The following is a 21,536-nucleotide window of genomic DNA, read 5'->3' as shown; positions in this document are numbered from 1 at the left end:
CAGTTAATACTCACTTGTCCAAGTTCCTCTCCACTTGCAATTTGAGCCTACAGGGTTCAGTTAAGAGGCTGCCTCCTGTCTGTCTGACAGAGTAGGAGGGAAAGACAAGATCTCCACTGGTGTCCTCCAAAGTCTTAGAATACTCCTTAGGATGTCTCTCTGCAGCAAAGATGTCCATATCCTGCAGATCCACCACAATACAGTCCAACAGACAAATATGCTCCTCTGCAAGGACACAAAAGGAGGGCAGGAGTAAGAGCGCTGAATTCAAGGGAGACACTTCCCATTTCACTCCTCAAAAACCTCCACTGATTACTCACACACTTTAGTTGCATCAAGCAAACAGCAACACCTAGCATTTGTGTTCTTTCATCCTATACACCCCCCACCCACACCCCTCGTTTCATCTCAATGGGCCTATATTGCTTTCTGCTTTACCCTTGTTCTTCTGGCTTTCACTATTTATGAATACCTTTTGTCTCCCCTATTAGACTCTAAGTTCTTTGAGGGCAGAGAATGTGTGTCTTGCTACTACTGGACTGTCCCAAGGGCAGAGTAGACTGCAGATTGCTCATTTTGGGCAGGGATCGTGTCTACCAACTCTTTTATACTGTACTCCTCCAAGTGCTTAGCAAAGTGCTCTGTACACAGTAAGCACTCAATAAGTATGATTGACTGCTTAATTGATAGCATCATACTGGATTCCATCATACTTCCATCTTCAACCGCTCACTCTCCACTGGTTCCTTCCCCTCTGCCTTCAAACATGCCCATGTCTCTCCCATCCTAAAAAAACCCTCTCTTGACCCCACCTCACCTTCTAGTTATTGCCCCATATCCCTCCTACCATTCCTTTCCAAACTCCTTGAACGAGTTGTCTACACTCGCTGCCTAGAATTCCTCAACAACAACTCTCTCTTCGACCCCCTCCAGTCTGGCTTCTGTCCCCTACATTCCACGGAAACTGCCCTCTCAAAGGTCACCAATGACCTCCTGCTTGCCAAATCCAACGGCTCATACTCTGTCCTAATCCTCCTCGACCTCTCAGCTGCCTTTGACACTGTGGACCACCCCCTTCTTCTCAACACGCTATCTGACCTTGGCTTCACAGACTCCGTCCTCTCCTGGTTCTCCTCTTACCTCTCTGGTCGTTCTTTTTCAGTCTCTTTTGCAGGCTCCTCCTCCCCCTCCCATCCTCTTACTGTGGGGGTTCCCCAAGGTTCAGTGCTTGGTCCCCTTCTGTTCTCCATCTACACGCACTCCCTTGGTGACCTCATTCGCTCCCACGGCTTCAACTATCATCTCTATGCTGATGACACCCAGATCTACATCTCTGCCCCTGCTCTCTCCCCCTCCCTCCAGGCTCGCATCTCCTCCTGCCTTCAGGACATCTCCATTTGGATGTCTGCCCGCCACCTAAAGCTCCACATGTCAAAGACTGAACTCCTTGTCTTCCCTCCCAAACCTTGCCCTCTCCCTGACTTTCCCATCTCTGTTGACGGCACTACCATCCTTCCCGTCTCACAAGCCCGCAACCTTGGTGTCATCCTCGACTCCGCTCTCTCATTCACCCCTCACATCCAAGCCGTCACCAAAACCTGCCGGTCTCAGCTCCGCAACATTGCCAAGATCCACCCTTTCCTCTCCATCCCAACCGCTACCCTGCTCATTCAAGCTCTCATCCTATCCCGTCTGGACTACAGCATCAGCCTTCTCTCTGATCTCCCATCCTCGTGTCTCTCTCCACTGCAATCCATACTTCATGCCGCTGCCCGGATTATCTTTGTCCAGAAACGCTCTGGGCACATCACTCCCCTCCTCAAAAATCTCCAGTGGCTACCAATCTGCGCATCAGGCAGAAACTCCTCACCCTGGGCTTCAAGGCTCTCCAGCACCTCACCCCCTCCTACCTCACCTCCCTTCTCTCCTTCCACAGCCCAGCCCGCACCCTCCGCTCCTCCACCGCTAATCTCCTCACCGTACCTCGCTCTCGCCTGTCCCGCCATCGACCCCCGGCCCACGTCATCCCCCGGGCCTGGAATGCCCTCCCTCTGCCCATCCGCCAAGCTAGCTCTCTTCCTCCCTTCAAGGACCTGCTGAGAGCTCACCTCCTCCAGGAGGCCTTCCCAGACTGAGCCCCTTCCTTCCTCTCCCCCTCGTCCCCCTCTCCATCCCCCCATCTTACCTCCTTCCCTTCCCCACAGCACCTGTATATATGTATATATGTTTGTACATATTTATTACTCTATTTATTTATTTATTTATTTTATTTGTACATATCTATTCTATTTATTTTATTTTGTTAGTATGTTTGGTTTTGTTCTCTGTCTCCCTCTTTTAGACTGTGAGCCCACTGTTGGGTAGGGACTGTCTCTATATGTTGCCAATTTGTACTTCCCAAGCGCTTAGTACAGTGCTCTGCACATAGTAAGCGCTCAATAAATACGATTGATGATGATGATGATGGATTCACCCAAGAGCATAGTATAGTGCCTAGTACTCACTAGGCGTTTACAAATGCCATTGATTATTGGTCGAATCCTTAATATGGAGGCACTATGTAGAGTCACAGTCCAACTTGATGATGCTTTATCTAACTACCCCTAATAATGATGATAATAACTGTGGCATTTGTTAAGAGCTTAAGAGCTTACTATGTATTAATCGCTGTACTAAGCACTGAGATAGTTTACAATACATGCAGACTGAACACAGTCCCTGTAACACAGGGGGATCACAGTCTAAGTAGGAGGGAAATAAGTATATAATCCCCATTTTTCAAATGAGGGAACTGAGGCCTAAAGAAGTTAAGTGACTTGTCCAAGGTCACAAAGCAGGCAGATGGTAGAGCTGGGATTAGAACCCTGACTCCTTTGATTCCCAGGCCTTTGCTCTTTCCACTAGACCAAGCTTCTTCCCCTAGAGACAAACACATAGCCTTTTCTTAAAGACCTTCTGAAAAAGCATTTCTCAAACTCCCTGGTACTTATCACCCATAAGAGTCTAAGTTCCTCACCAGAGCCAAATTAAATGCTCCCTGCTATGACTTTAGCACTGCTCTTACCGGTTTGTGATTACATTTCAACTTAAAGATGGAAAGGAAAAAGCAAGCCATTAACAGAGTATCGTATGTACACGACATTGCAGTCCAAAACCATGAATATGCCACAAAATAGAAATGCTTTTTATGACAAGCCGCTTAGGCCCTCTTCAAAATGCATATGGGAAAATGTGCTCCTCCTAATTGTGCCACAGACAAAACCAAAGGACTGCTTTGGGTGTCACGTTTGGTGCTTCTTCAGGTGCCCCCAAGACATATGTGATGAATGCCATGCTTTAAGTTCCTGGGAACTAGTGCAATGGACATTTTTTCTAATCTTGGGAAGCAGCTTATCTGTTTCTCTGCTCTCTTACCTGGACTATGAGGAATTTGGCTGGCAGGTGATTTTGCTTGCTGTTTGGTCAGGGCACTGAGCATGGGCTCACTCTTCAGTCGAGCAATGTTCTCCCCGGCTGGGGAGCCCATGAAGAGCCCTTCTGATGGACTCCCCTTCGAGTCTTCTACACTTACTGTTTTCTTCATGCTGTGCTTGGGAGTATCCTGAGGAGAAGATAAGGGAACTGACTCCTGGTGAAAAAAGAAAATAAAGCCAGAATGTGGAGATCAGTGTGAAAGCCCCCTTTTCCTCTCTTCCTCCCCATCCCCCCTGGCCCTATCTCCTTCCCCTCCCCACAGCACCTGTATATATGCAGATTTATTACTATTTATTTTACTTGTACATATTTACTATTCTATTTATTTTCTTAATGATGTGCATCTAGCTTTACTTCTATTTATTCTGATGAGTTGACATCTTGAGTCTAGGGTGATGACATGACCTTAATGGCTCCCCAAACTGACCAGACTTTTGGCACCTCCCCCCATTATCCCCAAATCCCAGAACAAACATGGACATCTACTTAACATTTCAAGCCAACAGACATTATTTATAAGAAAATAACTGAGCCCGCAGGCTTCCCAACATCTGTAGAAGCCCCACATATGTCTCTTGCCAAAAGAAAATGTCAAGGCATCTGGTGTTTTAAGCCTGCTGTATTTAGGTGAGGCAAATCGCAAATGCCTTTTCTGTTGTTCTCAAAATGGCTATATTCTTAACTTCTTAGCTTCATTCCACTTTTCAAGGAACCATTCAACATCATTACCCTAATTTAATGCCAAAGAAGATGACATGGTTATGAGTGGGTCCTGTTTCAAAGAACCAAATTAATCTCCTCAACTAGAGAATGCATATTCTGAGTTAACTTGTACATATCTATAATTTATTTATATTATTATTATTGTCAACAATAATAATAATGGTATATGTTACTATGTGCCAGGCACTGTACTAAGTGCTGGGGAGGATACAAGCAAATCGGGTTGGACGCAGTCCCTTGTCCCATGTGGGGCTCACAGTCTCAATTCCATTTTTCATATGTAGTAAATGAGGAGCAGAGAAGTGAAGTGACTTGCCCAAGGTCACACAGCAGACAAGTGAGGGAACTGGAATTAGAACCCATGACCTTCTGACTCCCGGGCCCGTGCTCTATCCATTACGCCATGCTGCTTCTTTAATGTCTGTCTATTAATATCTGTCTCCTCTTTGAGACTGTAAACTCATTGTGGGTAGGGAATATGTCTGTTTCTTGTTATATTATACTCTCCCAAGCACTTAGTACAGTACTTGGCACACAGTAAGCACTCAAAAAATACAACCGAATGAATGAACTTTTAGATTATCCCATTTTACTACCTTGTTCTTCCTCCTGCTATTATTTGTAAACAATTTCTGTCTTACGGTCTATTCCATTAAATGATACGCTCCTTGAGGGCAGGAAACAAATATCTTGCTTCTCTTGTACTCCCCCAAGGACTTAGAACAGTGCTTCAAAATCAGAGGTGCTCAATATATAGCACTGATGATGATGATGGTGAAATGGGGAGTTTTCTAACAACATAAAGAACATACACATTTCACATCCATTCATATTCATGTCACCCTGACTTGCTCTCTTTTCTTCTACCCCCTCCCAGCCCCATATCATTTATACATACATACATACATATATGTATATATACATACATCTGTAATTTTATTTATTTGCATTGATGTCTGCTTATTTGTATTGATATCTGTCTCCATGCCCCCCCAAACTGTGAGCTCCTTGTAAGCAGGGACTGTCACTCTTTGTGGTACTTCCCAAGTGCTTAGTACAGTGCTCTGCACCCAGTAAGCACTTAATAAATATGACTGAATGAATGAATGACAATGTGTATTTTCAACAATAGCAGGGAGAGACTCAAACTTAAAGCCAGCAAAATCCAGACTTTAAGGGATCACTGATGAACTATCACTTGGATATAAAGTACACAGTGCCATATTTTCCCTAGGTATTGGCAAACTTGGGAAGCGAAGGGCATAGTTTTAAGTGACTTGTTCCTAAATCAATTCCTGAGCCTTCTGCCATGGACTCAGTGAGAAGCGGTGAGGCCTAGTGTAAAGAACAATGAACTGGGAGTTAGCGGACCTGGGTTGCAATCCCGGCTCTGCCATCTGTCTGCTATGTGACCTCAAGCAAGTCATTTAACTTCTCAGTTACCTTATCGATAAAATGGGGATTACAACTGTGAGCTCTATGTGGGACTGTGTTCAACCCATTTATCTTATATCTACCCAGTGCTTAGTACAGTGCCTGGCAGTGTACACTGCTGAGTATAGTGCTTAAGAAATACCATTTTTTAAAAAATTACAAATTCATGAAGAAAATCCCTGGGAAGAAACTGATCCCAAGGGGAAAATTCCAAAAAACAACTTTAAATTAAAAATCAAAACTCAGGGAAACCACACTGCCCTTGTCCTCTCCGCTGCTTTTGTCATCATCCAAACACCAGACTTCATACTGTCAGTGCCCTAGTAATGATCTGATGGGGCTCTGGGCAGAATTGGTGCGGAAACTACACCTAGTTTGCTCTAATTTAATTTAAACAGTGATTAGTGTCTCTAAAAAGCCCTCCATATCATGGTCCCATTTAATTTCTCTTTTGCAGACTGAACAACTGCATTGTACACTACTTTCCTTGAATTTTTCACGGATGTCCCCCCCCCATCCCTCAAAACTGGAGGTTTGCTCTCTCCAACCTGCCTCTTCTTCTCAACATCATCGTTGCGTACAATGGAAAGTGCAATGCTCTTTTCTTTCACAACGGAATTGGGTGGGTGAGCCAATAACCCCTGCCAATGTCAGAAATTACTTTTGCCAAGCATTTTGCATGGTAAATCACTAGGTCAATAATAATTTTGGTATTTGTTCAATTCTTACAATGTGCCAAGCACTCTTCTAAGGGGAAGAAACGGGATAAACTGGTCACACAGAGTCCTTGTCCTCACAATCTAAGTAGGAGGGGGAATAGGTACTGAATCCTCATTTTACAGATGGGGTAACTGAGGCACAGAGGAGTTAAGAGACTTGCCCAAGCAAGCATACAAGTGCATACAGAGCATACAAGCAGGGAAGCAGGGTGGGGAAGCAGGGTGGGGAAGCAGGGTGGCTAAGTGGAAAGAGCACGGGCTTTGGAGTCAGAGTTCATGGGTTCGAATCCCGGCTCCGCCAATTGTCAGCTGTGTGACTTTGGGCAAGTCACTTCACTTCTCTGGGCCTCAGTTACCTCAACTGTAAAATGGGGATTAAGATTGTGAGCCCCTCGTGGGACAACCTGATCACCTTGTAACCTCCCCAGTGCTTAGAACAATGCTTTGCACATAGTAACCACTTAATAAATGCCATCATTATTATACAAGTGGAGGAGGCAGTATTAGAACCCAGGTCCTGTGACTCCCAAACCAGTGCATGCTCTTTCCAGTAGGCCATGCTGCTCCTCCATGAACTTTATATAATAATAATGATGACAGTATTTGTTAAGCGCTTACTATGTGCCAAGCAAAGTACTGTCCTAAGCACTGGGGGAGATACAAGGTTATCAGGTTGTCCCAGATGCAGATTTCTGGCCTAAAATCACCCTCTGCACTTCACTTTATTTATACACTAAAAAGGGGTTTTTTTTTTGCTCTGTCATATTATCCACGGGTTTTTCATATCCAAATCCACTCTGTTATAGATCTTGAGGAAAAACTCTGCTCTTCTAGCCACAGTATCCTCTTGTTCTTCCAGTATTTAGTACAGGAATTGTTTTATGCCGTTTTGTGTTTTTACTGGTTTATCTTTCCGAACGTATCAGTCACTAATCCACCCTCCCCACCTTTATTCTTCGATTCTGAGGCTCTTGTGCATTCACTTGCATATTTTTTCCCAATGCTTAGAATAGTCATTCATTCATTCAATCAATAGTATTTATTGAGCACTTACTGTGTTCAGAGCACTGTACTAAGTGCTAAAGCATGCAATTGATAAATCCCATTACTACTATTACTATGGACAGAGGAGAGTGACTTAAAACTCTTGATATAACAAAGGCAAAAGATTTTCAGTTAAGATTATGGTTGGAAAAAACGAAAGACGTACATGCAAAAAAATTCAAACTGGCACCCATAAAGAAATGGATTTCTTCAAAACTATTGCAAACACACTAGAAGTATAAAATTCAAGGGCCAACACTTCCACCTTCAGATGTGATTCAAAAAATATTTCCTGTCTCTAACCACTGGCATGCACACGGCAAAAACTATACTCTAAAAGGGCAAGTGTTATTCTAAAAGAGCATAATTATTCACTTCATATTAACAGGTGGAAGGATACAATCACCCGCTCTTCAACTCCTAATGCATATAATCTACAATAGTCTCATCAACTATGAAAAAAGGAAGGTCTTCAGAGTTAAAGTTATCTGAAATATAAAAATTACAAAAGAAACACTCCAAACAAGCCTTATGGGATTCCGCAGTCACAAAAAAGTAATAAGATACTGAAAATAGTCTGTCTACAGTCTAGGTGTACGTGATTGGCAGAAAAATACTGCCTGAGTTTGAAAAAGAAATAATAATAATAATAATAATGGCATTTGTTAAGCGCTTACTATGTGCGAAGCACTGTTCTAAGCACTGTGGGGATAGAAAGTGATCAGGTTGTCCCACATGGGGCTCACAGTCTTAATCTCCATTTTACAGATGAGATAACTGAGGCTCAGAGAAGTGACTTGCCCAAAGTTACACAGCTGACAAGTAGTGGAGCCAGAATTAGAACCCATGACCTATGAACTCTTTAAAAATAGTCTTAAAGAGTCCCTGAACAGGACTTCTAAATATACAATGATTCTCAGAGAATGTGATAAACAGATTTCACTGAATTTCAAAGACTCTTTTCATGTTAAATGATGGACAAAAACTGCTGAATCTCATAAACGGTTTTCAACAAAACTGGGGGAAAAATACATTATACCTTACAGAAAAGGTGATCCTTGTATCTACTGCCATTTAAAATCAAATCCTCAAAAGCAAATACAGGGAAATACTTTTCATTAAAATATTATAACAAATTTATTGCTCTTACTCTGCAAATGAAATTGAATTTATCCATCAACATCTGCCCATTAATCTCTAAACAATAACCTGAAAATATCCATCTTAACATGCAATGCAAATACAGTTGCAGAAATGGGAATTTTTAATAAAGAGGTAAAAATAAACAATCATTTCCTTAAACTGAAGCCACAAGTGGTGATCTATGAGTTCCTAAACAAAAAAAAGCCAAAGGAAAGCAAACACAAAATGGGAATAAACAGAGGTAAAAATAATAATAATGATGGTACTTGTTAAGCACTTACTATGTGCCAAGCACTGTACTAAGCGCTGGGGTAGATACAAGGTAATACAGTTGTCCCACGTGGGGCTCACACAGTCTTTAGTCCCCATTTTACAGATGAGGGAACTGTGGCACAGAGAAGGGGACTTGCCCAAGGTCACACAGCTGACAAGTGATGGAGCCGGGATTAGAACCCACATCCTCTGACTCCCAAGCCCGTGCTCATTCCTCTACGCCACGCTGCTTCTCTACAGATATAGACAGAAGGTGAAGAAGACCCATTTCAAGCTCCCAAAATGTCATTCAGTAAAAACCATTTTAGAGGCAACTCCTGAATGATTAAAACCTGAGTAGGACATTGGTTACCTTGTCTTGTAATGAGAACGTTCCAGAGCTGCCTGCAAAGAGAAATCTGTTCTTGACTTTCAATTTCCCCAGATTTGCTACGATGAGATTGTTAGATCTGGAGCTTTCTGGGATGAGGAGAACAGGAGCGCCAGCCTCAATATCCAGGAGAACCCGGGAACCCCGCTGGGCTTGATCCCTCACCTGGGGAAGGGAAGGAAAAATATGGTTCAAACATACTAACAATACAATTTATAACACCAATAGTGGTATCTGTAAAGAGCTTACTATGTGCCAAGCACTGGACTACAAATGCACGCTGGAGTAGATACAGGTTCGTCAGGGTTGGACATAGTCCCTGCCCCAAATGGGGCTCCCAATCTAAATCCATTTCCATTTCCCAACCAGAGTAGATGAGTGCCCAGATGTCTGAGGAAATGAGCTTCATGACATCAAAAGTCAAGAAGCGGTAAACAACTCTGCTAAGATTTTCAAAAGACCAACATATCAATGGATCCGATCTTGTGGCATCTTTTAAAAGGTCCTGAAACATAGTATGGGACGGTTTGACGATTATCCAGTACTTTAAGTACTTTGGATAAAAAGAGGTAAAATGAATACCCCAATCAGATTCTCCCTAATAACAATAATAACACTTATGGTATTTGTTAAGAGCTTACTATGTGCCGAGCACTGTTCTAAGCGCTGGGGTGGATATAAGTAAATCAAGCTGCACACAGCCCATGTCCCACGTGGGGCTCACAGACTCGGTCCCCATTTTACAGATGAGGTAACTGAGACAAATAGAAGTGACTTGCCCAAGGTCACACAGCAGACATCCCACATCACCATGAAAGCTGGCCATATAACTCAAGAGAAGAAAATGGGAGATGGCACTTTGGAATCCTTTTGTTCCATAGTGCAAAGGAAATCGGGAACTCAACCATCCTGGCTTCAACAAAATACATAGATGTTTGAACTGATTTCTCAGGGGCTCAAATCTAAAGTCCCCTTCTTTAAGCCAACATAATGTAACCACGTGGAAACAAAGGATAAAGGCAACAACTGATGCATTCCCCTGGCCAAACCAAAATAGGTGCAATTGATATTCGTTACACATCAAAACCAAAGAGTGATCTAAATTCCCCCTGGACACTAACAGTTATTTACAGACACATGAGAAGGCAGGAATGCAAATAATCCCAGCTGCAAGTCATTACCTAGTTGACACCACCTATCATCAGCTTCATATTAGGAAAAACAGAGTGAAATTTCAAACAAAATGGCCAGTTAATCTGATCAGCAAACAAGACCAGGGATTCAGTTCTCTCTATACTCATTAAACCAGCCAGGATTAAGAATTCCTGAGAAGATCAGTCTCCGTGGCACATGGAAAAACTAATCAAAATCCAGAAAGGGAGGAAAATGAACCTCTATTTCTTCCCTTTCATTCTATACTTTTGTGCCAAGATTTGAAAGGCTGACCGACATGGTCCTCTTCCACCACCCACTGCTAAAGCTAATTCCTTAGCCAGGATTTAGTGTCTTAGTTCTTAGCCCAAAGACTCCTCACTATGAGGGATTAAGCTCAAGTCTGCCATATTTTGATGAAAGCAAAAAGTCTCCTCCGCACATCTAAATGAAACAAAGGCATTGTAAATGCTAGTTTAATGCTGCTCTGTTCATAAGGCAACTTTGCTCATTGTGCTCTCAGGAACCTGAAGTTATATAATAATAATAATAATAGTGATGGAATTTATTACGTGCTTACTATGTGCAAAGCACTGTTCTAAGCGCTGGGGAGGTTACAAGGTGATCAGGTTGTCCCACGGGGGGCTCACAGTCTTAATCCCCATTTTACAGATGAGGTAACTAAAGCACAGAGAAGTTAAGTGACTTGCCCAAAGTCACACAGCTGACAAGTGGCGGAGTTGGGATTTGAACCCATGACCTCCTGACTCACTGTAAATATGCTATTTAAAATACTGGACAGTAGTGTTCAGCATTTAAATCTCCCTCTCTGAAACCATTATGTTTATCACTACTATTATTACATATTATTACCCAGGAGAAAGGCACTTTAATTTCCTGTTATTAGTTGAAGATTAAACTTTTTTTTAAATCAATGAAAATAACATCCAAGGGATAAACAAATTTTCTGAAAATCATTCACTATAGCAGTGCCAGTAGAAGTGCCCACTCCAAAGGCTTAGAGGGAGCCAGAATTGAAGATTTTATATTATCCCAACTGTATTTTTTTTACAACAAAGTGTTTCTTTTTAGGAATGGATACTGCTACATTTGAAGGCAATGAAAATGGTGTGACATTTATAAGAGTGCAGTTTATAGTCACAAGAGGGAGAATCTCTGCCATTCATGTAGGGGAATGAATGGTATAAGGAACATGAGGCATTATTTTATGAGATTTTGGTAGTCTATCATTCAACAAAATAATGTTCCCGTTGAGAAATTCCAGGCTGGCGTTGAGTTGCGATGGTTCTAATGCTTATATCTCCAAAGCAAGAAAGCACCAGAGTACCCTACCGTCTGGCCCTCGATGGCGGCTCTCTGGCGTCCCAGGACATCTTGCAGCTGAGTGAAGTGCTGGATAAAAGCCACCACCTCTGCCTGAAAGCGCTGAGTATGCACATACTGAACAGAGGCCATCTGGAGGCTCACACGGACATCGTGCTCTCTCTGGAGTAATACATCGGGTCGTCCGTATCTAGAAACGTGATAAAAATGGTTGGGATTTTTCCAGTGTGGCGTGCAACTCAAGGAACCACTTTGGGAAAATGCAAAGCTATCTCAGAAAATGGATGTTTTAAAGAGACTGAAAATTTGTTATTCAAAAGGGTCTTCGCTACCACAGGCTGAAAGACAAAAAGAATTGGCTGAACTAAGCTTCCATCTCCCTACCTTCTAAGTATGTATTGATGGTAAACTAGATCAGCTCTTGCACACAGGACTAAAAGGAGCTAGGCAGGTGGCTCGCATGGCAGGAAGAATTCTCCCTAACTCCCACACCACCTACTAGCCAAAACATGTGCTCTGACAGAATTGAGTGCATCATTAATTCTGTTTCTCCACTCCACTACCATTTTAAGAAAATCTGTGGTTTTGGAAGTTTCAAGTGTATGTGATAGAGGCAGAGATTCACATTCTGTTACACTAACACTATGGAATCTAAAGATTTTTTTGTGCCTTCCTAAAAAGCTAAAATACATCATTTCCATATGGGGCTTTGAACTCCTTAATGGACAGTTTTAAAATTTCTTGTTTTTGCAATTGCAAGAATTACTAATTTCACAAAAGAGAGGACCCTGACTTGAAGAATTCCTAACACACAGTACATGGCTAGTAAATATGAAAAAAAAACACTACAAAATTACAGCCTAAACATCAAGAAAGACTACGAGTTGCAGTCCTCCAGAGATGCAGAAAAAATTCCAAGCTACATACCTTTCTGTCTTCTGCACCTAATGGCCACTAAAACTGCCTTTAAAAAGAGGAATCGATTCAACTTTTTCTTATGTAAGTTGGGAAAACATTGGCCCTTACCGTTTGGATGCTGCATTACACTTTGCGCGGGCTGATCTGGCTAGTTAAGGGAAGTTATTCCCTTAACACAAGACCAAGACTCGGTCAACTTAACGAGTATGAGATCAGATGTTTTAAAAATGGAATTTATTATAAAAAAGTGACAAGTGCCTTTCAAAAATAGTTCTACTAGTAAGGGCTCAAAGTCTTTCAAAGTAGTTTTTGTTGTGGGTCACACCAAAATAAATAGTCCTATCAGTCTTAAGAAAATTCACAGTAACACCACACAATCATTTACTTGAAAATCTGGAAGATGAGTGCTTCTTCCCCACTTGTCGTAAACCGTTCTCGGTAAAACTCTCCATGGGAGGTAAGGTCACTTAGAGACAGGCTTCCGATGCTTCCCTGTAAGGTCAGATCTCCCTCTAGGGACAAGAAAGGGAGACATTCATCCCATTAATGTTCAGGCCTCTCTTCTCACTGTATGCATATTCATTCATTTATTCAATCGTATTTACTGAGCGCTTACTGCGTGCAGGGCACTGTACTAAGCGCTTGGGAAGTACAAGTTGGCAACATATAGAGACGGTCCCTACCCAACAACAGGCTAACAGTCTAGAAGGGGGAGACAGACAACAAAACAAAACATGTGGTCAGGTGTCAAGTCATCAAAATAAATAGAGGTAAAGCTAGATGCACATTATTGACAAAATAAATAGAACGGTAAATATGTACAAGTAAAATAAATAAAGTAATAAATCTGTAAAAACATATATACAGGTGCTGTGGGGAGGGGAAGGAGGTAGGGCAGGGGGATGGGGAAGGGGAGAGGAAAAAGAGGGCTCAGTCAGTACAAATTCTCACATTTCAGGATACTTAACAAGTTTGTACTGGTCTAGATACTGTAATTCAATACCTTAAAAAAGGAAACGAACGAAATCTCTTTTCCCCAGTACGACCATTTAACCAATGGACTGGAAGCTTACAGTGGACAGAGGTAGATTCTACCGACTCTGTTGCATTGTACTTTCCCAAGCGCTTGTGCTCTGCACATAGTAAGCGCTCAATAAATATGATTGATGATGATGCTCTGCACAATAAGTGCTCAATAAATGCCACTGACTGATTGACAAAGAGGATGAGCTGCCCTACACCTACCATCCTCATGGAGACCCCTGGCCTCCCCCAGCTACCAAAGCCACCAAGAAAACCTTCTACAGTCGTCTTGACACAGACAATTACTTTCTCCTGCTTCCAAGTCTTACTGAAAGCACATCTCATCCAAAAGGCCTTTCCACACGAAGCCCTACTTTTCCTGTCATTCATTCAATTCATTCAATCATATTTATTGGGCGCTTACCATTTGCAGAGCACTGTACTAAGTGCTCGGGAAATACAAATTGGCAACATATAGAGAGAGACGATCCCTACCCAATGGGCTCACAGTCTAGAAGGGGGAGACAGACTTCTGAGTCACTCTGACTTGCTCTCTTTGCTCTTTCCCCTTCCCAGCTCCACAGCACTAAAGTACATATCTGTAATTTTATTTATTTGTATTGATGTCTGCCTCCCCCACTCAGGAGAAGCAGTGTGGTTTAGTGGAAAGAGCATGGGCTTGGGAGTCAGAGGTCGCGCGTTCTAATCCTGGCTCCATCACTTGTCTGCTGTGTGACTTTGGGCGAGTCACTTAACTTCTCTGTGCCTCAGTTACCTCATCTGTAAAATGGGGATTAAGATTCTGAGTCCCACGTGGGACAACCTGATTACCTCGTATCTATCCCAGTGTTTAGAACAGTGCTTTGCACATAGTAAGTGCTAAACAAATACCATCATTATTATTAGTCTGTAAACCCATTGTGAGCAGGGAATTTGACTGCCTATTGCTGTACTGCGCTCTCTTAAGTGCTTTGCACAGTGCTCATGCAGTAAGCGCTCAATAAATATGATCGAATGAGTGAATGAATGACAGTTCATCCACCTTATCCTGGTTTCACCCCTGCCATCACTGCTTCTGGCCAAAAATAGTACTAGCAGTGTCAGGGCCAGAAGTATATGGTAGATCAAATGGTATAATCAACTAATTAACCCTTTGGAAATTTGGGTTCTAATTTGCCTTTTGCGGATTACAATGTTAGGTAGACTTTGTTAAGCATTTATTGGGGACTCAGCACTGAGTGAGACACAAGGTAATCAGGTCGGACACATTCCTTGTCCACATGGGGCTGACAGTCTACAGAAGATGGAGAACAGGTATTGGGATTCCCATTTTACAGATGAGGAAACAGAGGCACAGTAAAGAAGATAAATAACGGTCCTAGAGTGGCAGAACCAGGATTAGAGCTTCTCTGACTCCCAGGCCTGTGCTTTTTCCACAATTCCAGGTTACAGCTTCAGACTAGTTGCTAGTAAATGAAAATCTATTTCTTCCTGAGATCCTCACTCATGCAATACTCCCCTTTCTACAGCTCAAACCTATTTTGAGCTGTTCTGCATGGTCAACTTCCTCATTCCCAATCAATCACTCAATCAATGGTATTTATTGAGCACTTACCACAAGCAGAGCACTGTACTAGGTAGTTGGGAGAGTACAAAAGAGTTGGTGGACAAGTTCCCTGTTCACAACAGGTTTACAGTCTTCCTACCACCAAACCATCACCCAATCCCCTTTACAAGTCTCAGCTCACAACTGACAACTTCCAAGAACCTTTCTCTGACTTATAAGAACCAGTCCCCTTACCCTCATGATGAATTTCCAAACAACCCATCTCCTGAAGCAAACTGTTATTACTGTAAGCTTTCTGGTAAACTCCCTGTGAGCAGGGGCCAGTCTACAAACTCTGTTGTATTGTACTCTCCCAAGTGCTTGGTCCAGTGAGGACAGAGTAAGTGCTCAGTAAATATGATTGACTGGTGATTTTGTGTTTCACTGTCCTGCCTCAACTGTAGTTTGTAAGTTTTTAAAGGACAAACCTACAGCACTTAAAACAGTGTATTGCACCCTTGGGAGACTTATAAAATATACTAGATGGTGATGATGATAATGTTGAGGATGATGATTTATATCCAAATATATCACAATGTAGGACATAACATTTTACCAGTTTGCCAGTCCAGCATTCTTTCGACCTCTACGTATTAGTTTGTTATGGCTGGCCCGTTTAAAATCTACTTACCAATCATTTCCCAGTGAGCAATAAGTTTGAACACGTTAGCTCTAGCTAATTCACTGGTAGTCTTATTCAGCACAAGTGACAGGGAATGAACCTAGACAAGAAAAAGGAAGCAAGGCAAAAGTTACCACCAGTTAAAATCCCCTGTGAAGATCTGCTAAGGAAAAACATTTAAAGGACTAAATTTTAGTCTTAGGGAATCCAGGAACAGGATTTCTGTTGTTGATAATTTAATTCACACTTTGAAAAGTCAGTCAAACCATGTCCTGGAGTTTAATTGAGAACGAATGAACTAAGTAGAGAATTTTGATTCACAACATTATTTGTGCTGCAGTCCAATTGCTCAAACTTCAATTAATGTGGTCTTCCTCCTAGCAATTTCCAAGGAGAATGCTGAGTCTGGCTGCAAACCCTTATTCAGCCCCTTTGAGTAGATATAAAATAATAGAGTAGACCAGAATTAGGGGAGAAAGCTTTTTGTTCTATTTTCAGCTCGGACTTTACTCAGAAACCAAATCTCTCATCTGTCTTAGATCTCAATGAATAAAGGCTCTTCACAGATTAACAAGATTTCAGGACCAGGATCCTTTAAAAAGTGCTGGAGCTATTGCTGTTGCCTAGGTAACACAAGCAAGCCTCCAAAGAGCTCAAAGCATTTTAGTATTCACCAAAGCTTCCACAGCTTCAAGATTATAGAGAGAGAAATACTCTATGCAAGGTAATTGACAGAAAAAAAACCAATATTTCAGATTCATTTTCACTCAAAATGGAAGTTTGGGTAAAAATGCAAAAGAAGAGCATTGGCAGAACATGGAAATGTCCAGCTTACTTAACACTTCACTAGAATTTACAAAGTTTACTAAGTTTTTCAACTGAAAAAGATCTTGCCTAATCAATCACTGGTATTTATTAAGCACTTAGTGGGTGCAGAGCACTGAACAAAGCACTTGGGAAAGTACAACACAATAGGGTTGGTAGACATAATTCCTGACCAAAAGGAATTTACAGCCTACAGGGGGAAACAGACATTCAAATAAATTATAGATAGGGGAAATAGTAGAGTATAAGGAAATGTACCTCAGTGCTATGGGCCTGGGGTGAGTCTCAGAGTGCAAAGGGGTTCACAGCCAAGTGCATAGGTGACACAGAGGAGAAGACTGATAGTGGAAATGAGGGATTAGTGAGGAAAAGCATCTTGGAGATGTGATTTTAGCAAGGTTTTGAAGGTGGAGAGAGTGGTGGACTGTTGGATGTGAAGTGAAAGTGAGTTCCAGAACCTATGGAAAACTTGGGTAAGGGGTCAGAAGTGAGATAGATTAGACTGAGGTACAGCGATAGGTTGCAGATAGAGGAAGGAAGTGTGTGGATTAGGTTGTAGTAGATCAGCGAGGTAGTATAACCATTCATTCATTCAATCATTTATTGAGCACCTACTTTGTGCAGAGCACTGTAGTAAGCGCTTGGGAAGTACAAATCGGCGACATATAGAGACGGTCCCTACCCAACAATGGGCTCACAACTGATGATACTGAGTACCTACTGTGTGCAGAGCAGTGTACTAAGTGCTTGGGAAAGTATAATACAACACAGTTGGTTGACAAGATTCCTGCCCACAGTGAGCTTATAGTCTAGAAGGTAAGAGAAGCAGCATGGCTCAGTGGAAAAGAGCCCAGGCTTTGGAGTCAGAGGTCATGGGTTCAAATCCCGGCTCTGCCACTTGTCAGCTGTGTGACTTTGGGCAAGTCACTTAACTTCTCTGTGCCTCAGTTCCCTCATCTGTAAAATGGGGATGAAGACTGTGAGCCACCTGTGGGACAACCTGATCACCTTGTAACTTCCCCAGCGCTTAGAACAGTGTGTTGCACATAGTAAGCACTTAATAAATACCATTATTATTATTATTATTACTATTATTATTAAGAGGGAAGGAGATGATTTGGTATAAGCTTGGTGAGGAGCTGATTTGGTATGAGCTCATTATGAGTAGGGAACATGTCTGCTAATTCTAATGTAATGTACTCTCCCAAGCGCTTAATACAGTGCTTTGCATATAGTAAGTGCTCAATAAATACCATTGATTGATTTGGTGACTTAAGGCCAATAATAATAAGTTTCTGTTTTATGCAGAGGTTGAATGGGGGAACACTGGATATTTTTGAGGGGCAAAAAGATATGGACTGAGTGATTTTTCAGAAAAATGATTGGGGTAGCAGAGTGAAGTATGGACTGGAGAAGGGAGACAGAAGGCAGGAAGGCCAGCAGGAGATTGATCATTTATCAAAGTAGGAAATGATAAGTGTTTGGATCAGGGTGGTAACAGCTTGGATGGACAGAAAAGTTTGGATTCTGGAGATATTGTGAAGGTAGAATCAATCATTTATTGAGCATTGCCTCTGTCATATGTTCCCTACACATGCAGACCTAACAGTCTAGATGAGGAGATAGACACTAAAATAAATGATAAATAGGCACATAAGTGCTGTGGGGCTGAGGGTCGGGTGCATATCAAGTGCTTAAAGGGTTCAGATTCAAATGCACAGGTAATGTAGAAGGGAGAGGGAGTAGGGGAAATGAGGGCTTAGTCAGGGATGGTACAGCACTGTGGTCTAGTGGATAGAGCATGGGTCTGGGAATCAAAAGGATATGGGTTCTAATCCCGGCTCCACCACTTGTCAGCTGTGTGCCTTGGCAAGTGACTTGAGTTCTCTGTGCCTCAGTGACTTCATCTGTGAAATGGGGAGGAAGACTGTGAGCCCCATGTGGTACAGGGACTGTATCCAACCTGATTAGCTTGTACCTATCCCAGCACTTGGTGCTTGGCACATAGCAAGTGCTTAACAAATACCATTAAAAAAAAAGATAGCCTATTGGTGGAGATGTGATTTTAATAAGCTTTTAGGGGTGGGGAGAGTGTGGTCAGTTAGACATGAAGGGAGAGAGAGGGAGGGAGTTCCAGGCCAAAGGAAGGATGTGGGAAAAGGATTGTGGCAAGAGAGATGAGGTCAAGGTACACTGAGTAGGTTGGCATTAGAGAAGCGCTGTGAAGACTGTAAGTGTAGACTGTGTAGACTCTGGGCTGTAAGCTCCTTCTAGACTGTAAGCTCCTTGTGCTCAGGGAAGATGTAGACCAAATCTGTTATGCTGTACTCTCCCAAGTGCCTAGTACAGGGCTCTACACACAGTAAGTGCTCAATAAATATCATTGATTGATTGATTGTGCAGGTTGGGGTATAATAGGAAATCAGTGAGGCGGTAGGAGGGGGAGAGCTGATTGAGTGCTTTAAAGCCAGTGGTAAAGTGTCTCTGCTTGATGGGGAGGTGGATGGGCAACCACTGGAGGTCCTTGAAGAGTGCAGAGACATTGACTAAACAGTTTATTTGAAAAATGATCCAGGCAGCAGAGTGTAATATGCACTGAAGTGGGAAGAGACAGGAAGGAAGTAGATCTTCAAGGAGGCTGATGATATAGTCAAGGCAGGATATGATGAGTGCTTGGATCAGCATGGGAGCAGTTTGGATGGAGAGGAAAGGATGGATTTTAGTGATGTTTAGTGATGTGAAGGTAAAACTGATAGAATTTGGTGAGAGACTGACTGTGTAGGCTGAATGAGAGAGATGAGTCGAGGATAATGCCAAGATTAAAGACTTTTGAGACAAAGGAGGATGGTGGAGTTGTCCAGAGTGATGGGAAAGACACAGGAGATGCTGGGTTTGAATGGGGAGATGAACAGTACTGTTTTGGACATGTTATGTTTGAAGTGTCAGCGGGACATCCAAGAAGAGATGTCCTGAAAGCATGAGACTGAAGAGAAGTTGAGAGGTTGGGGCTGAAGAGGTAAATTTGGGAATCTTCTGGGTAGAGATGGTAGTTGAAACGCTGGGAGTGAATGAGTTCACCAAAGCAGTGGGTGTAGATGGAGACTAGAAGGGGACCCAAAACTAAGCCTTGAGGCTCTCCAGAGTAAGGGGGTGAGAGGCAGAGGAGGAGCCAGTGAATGAGATTTAAATGCAGCATGGCTCAGTGGAAAGAGCCCAGGCTTGGGAGTCGAAGGTCATGGGTTCTAAGACTGGCTCTGCCATTTCTCTGCTCTGTGACTTTGGGCAAGTCACTTAACTTCTCTGTGCTTATCTCATCTGTAAAATGGGGATGAAGACTGCAAGCCTCACGTGGGAAAACCTGATTACCTTGCATCTAACCCAGCGCTTAGAACAGTGCTTTGCACATAGTAAGCACTTAACAAATACCAACAGCAACAACCAAAAAAAAGGAACAAGCAGAGAGACAGGAGAATCAGGAGAGGACAGTGAAGGTGAAGCCTAAGTATGATAACATTTCCAGGAGAAGGAAGTAGAACATGGGGTTGAAGGCAGCAGACAGGTCAACACAAATTAGAATGGAGTAGAATCCATTGGATTTGGCAAGAAGGAGGCCATTGGTGAGCTTAGAGAAGGCCATTTCTGTGAAGAGAAGTTGGAAGCCAGATTGCAGGAGGTCAGGGAGAGATATAAAAGAAAGCTAGTGGAGGTGAGTGTAGCAACTCACTCAAGGACTTTGGAGAGGAAAGATAGGTGGCAGAGTGGGCAATAATTAGAGGGTATATAATAAGGTCAAGGGAGGGTTTTTTTAGGCTAGGGGTTACATTGGCATATTTAAAACAAATACCATCATTATTATTTAAAAGCAATGGGGAAGGAGCCATTGGAAAGTGAGCAGTTGTAGATGGCAGTCAGGGAGGGAGTGGTTTTGATACGGGCAATGGTTTTGATAAGGTGTGAGGGGATAGGTTAGAGGTACAGGTGGAGAGGGGGGATTTTGAGGGGAGGCAGGAAATCTCCTCTTGAGATTCTGCTGAGAAGGATGGGAGAGTCAAAGAAGAGGCAAGAGGAAGATAGGACTGGAGAAGACAAGGTGAGGTTTTAGGGAGACCATGCCTAATGGTTTCAATTATATCAATGCAGTACATGCCTAACCTAATTAGTCCTCACAATTTTCCTTTTACCCACTCTTACCAGGAACATGTCAAGTACCCTTGCAGCTTTCAACAACAAAATTAAATGACAGTAAGGGTGCAGCATACACAAGCTCAAGGAAGCAAACTGCTAAACAATATGATCAACCCTGGCGGCTTTTCCTTGTGAATAAGAAAATACCCAAATTTTGTATTTACTTAATTTGTTTAAAATAAGACACTGGGAGCCACAGAATTCTAAACTCATATATAAAACAGTATTTTCCCCCATTTCCAGAACAGAGCTAGCTGCACCTAAAACCAATCGGTGCAATGAGAAAATGATTCATTTGTGAGATTCAAGGAGCAGGAGTGAACACACATCTAAAAGCCTCACCAACAAGAGAAATTGCCATGTGAGAATTCATACTCCATGAGGAGTCCAAAAATATACACGTCCATATTTTATATCACAGGCATAGAGTGCATGATTTTGAAAACACTACCAACTCCCAGTAACACCACAAAACCAAGAGATATGCATTTATTAAAAGTGATCTCTCTCATATATCCAACTTTCCACACAGAGAGATTTTTTAAGTTCAAATGCTCAGTAAAAAATATAAGGCAGCATTTCTACAACAATTTTGACTTAAATATGAAGATATGCACGATACGTTACTTCAGAATAATTCATAAGAAATTAATATGTCCTGAAGTAGAAATAAAATAGTAC

The 21,536-nt window shown here is 42.3% G+C and overlaps 1 protein-coding gene across 1 annotated transcript in view; it reads right to left on the bottom strand.

The window, feature by feature from the left end:
• The window catches only part of VPS13D (vacuolar protein sorting 13 homolog D), a 333,705-nt gene that overhangs the window by 262,044 nt on the left and 50,125 nt on the right, over positions 1 to 21,536 (bottom strand). Inside the window, exons 22-27 of the mRNA XM_038746364.1 lie at positions 15,855 to 15,945; positions 12,980 to 13,106; positions 11,686 to 11,866; positions 9,163 to 9,345; positions 3,415 to 3,628; positions 15 to 225 (exon numbers count right to left, since the gene is read on the bottom strand). Of these exons, the coding sequence (XP_038602292.1) occupies positions 15 to 225; positions 3,415 to 3,628; positions 9,163 to 9,345; positions 11,686 to 11,866; positions 12,980 to 13,106; positions 15,855 to 15,945 (1,007 nt within the window). The remainder of the gene's footprint in view (positions 1 to 14; positions 226 to 3,414; positions 3,629 to 9,162; positions 9,346 to 11,685; positions 11,867 to 12,979; positions 13,107 to 15,854; positions 15,946 to 21,536) is intronic.

The sequence above is a fragment of the Tachyglossus aculeatus genome, chromosome 5, assembly GCF_015852505.1.
Source record: "Tachyglossus aculeatus isolate mTacAcu1 chromosome 5, mTacAcu1.pri, whole genome shotgun sequence".
In the NCBI taxonomy this organism is placed as follows: Eukaryota; Metazoa; Chordata; class Mammalia; order Monotremata; family Tachyglossidae; genus Tachyglossus; species Tachyglossus aculeatus.
This window is presented reverse-complemented; position numbering and strand designations above follow the sequence as displayed.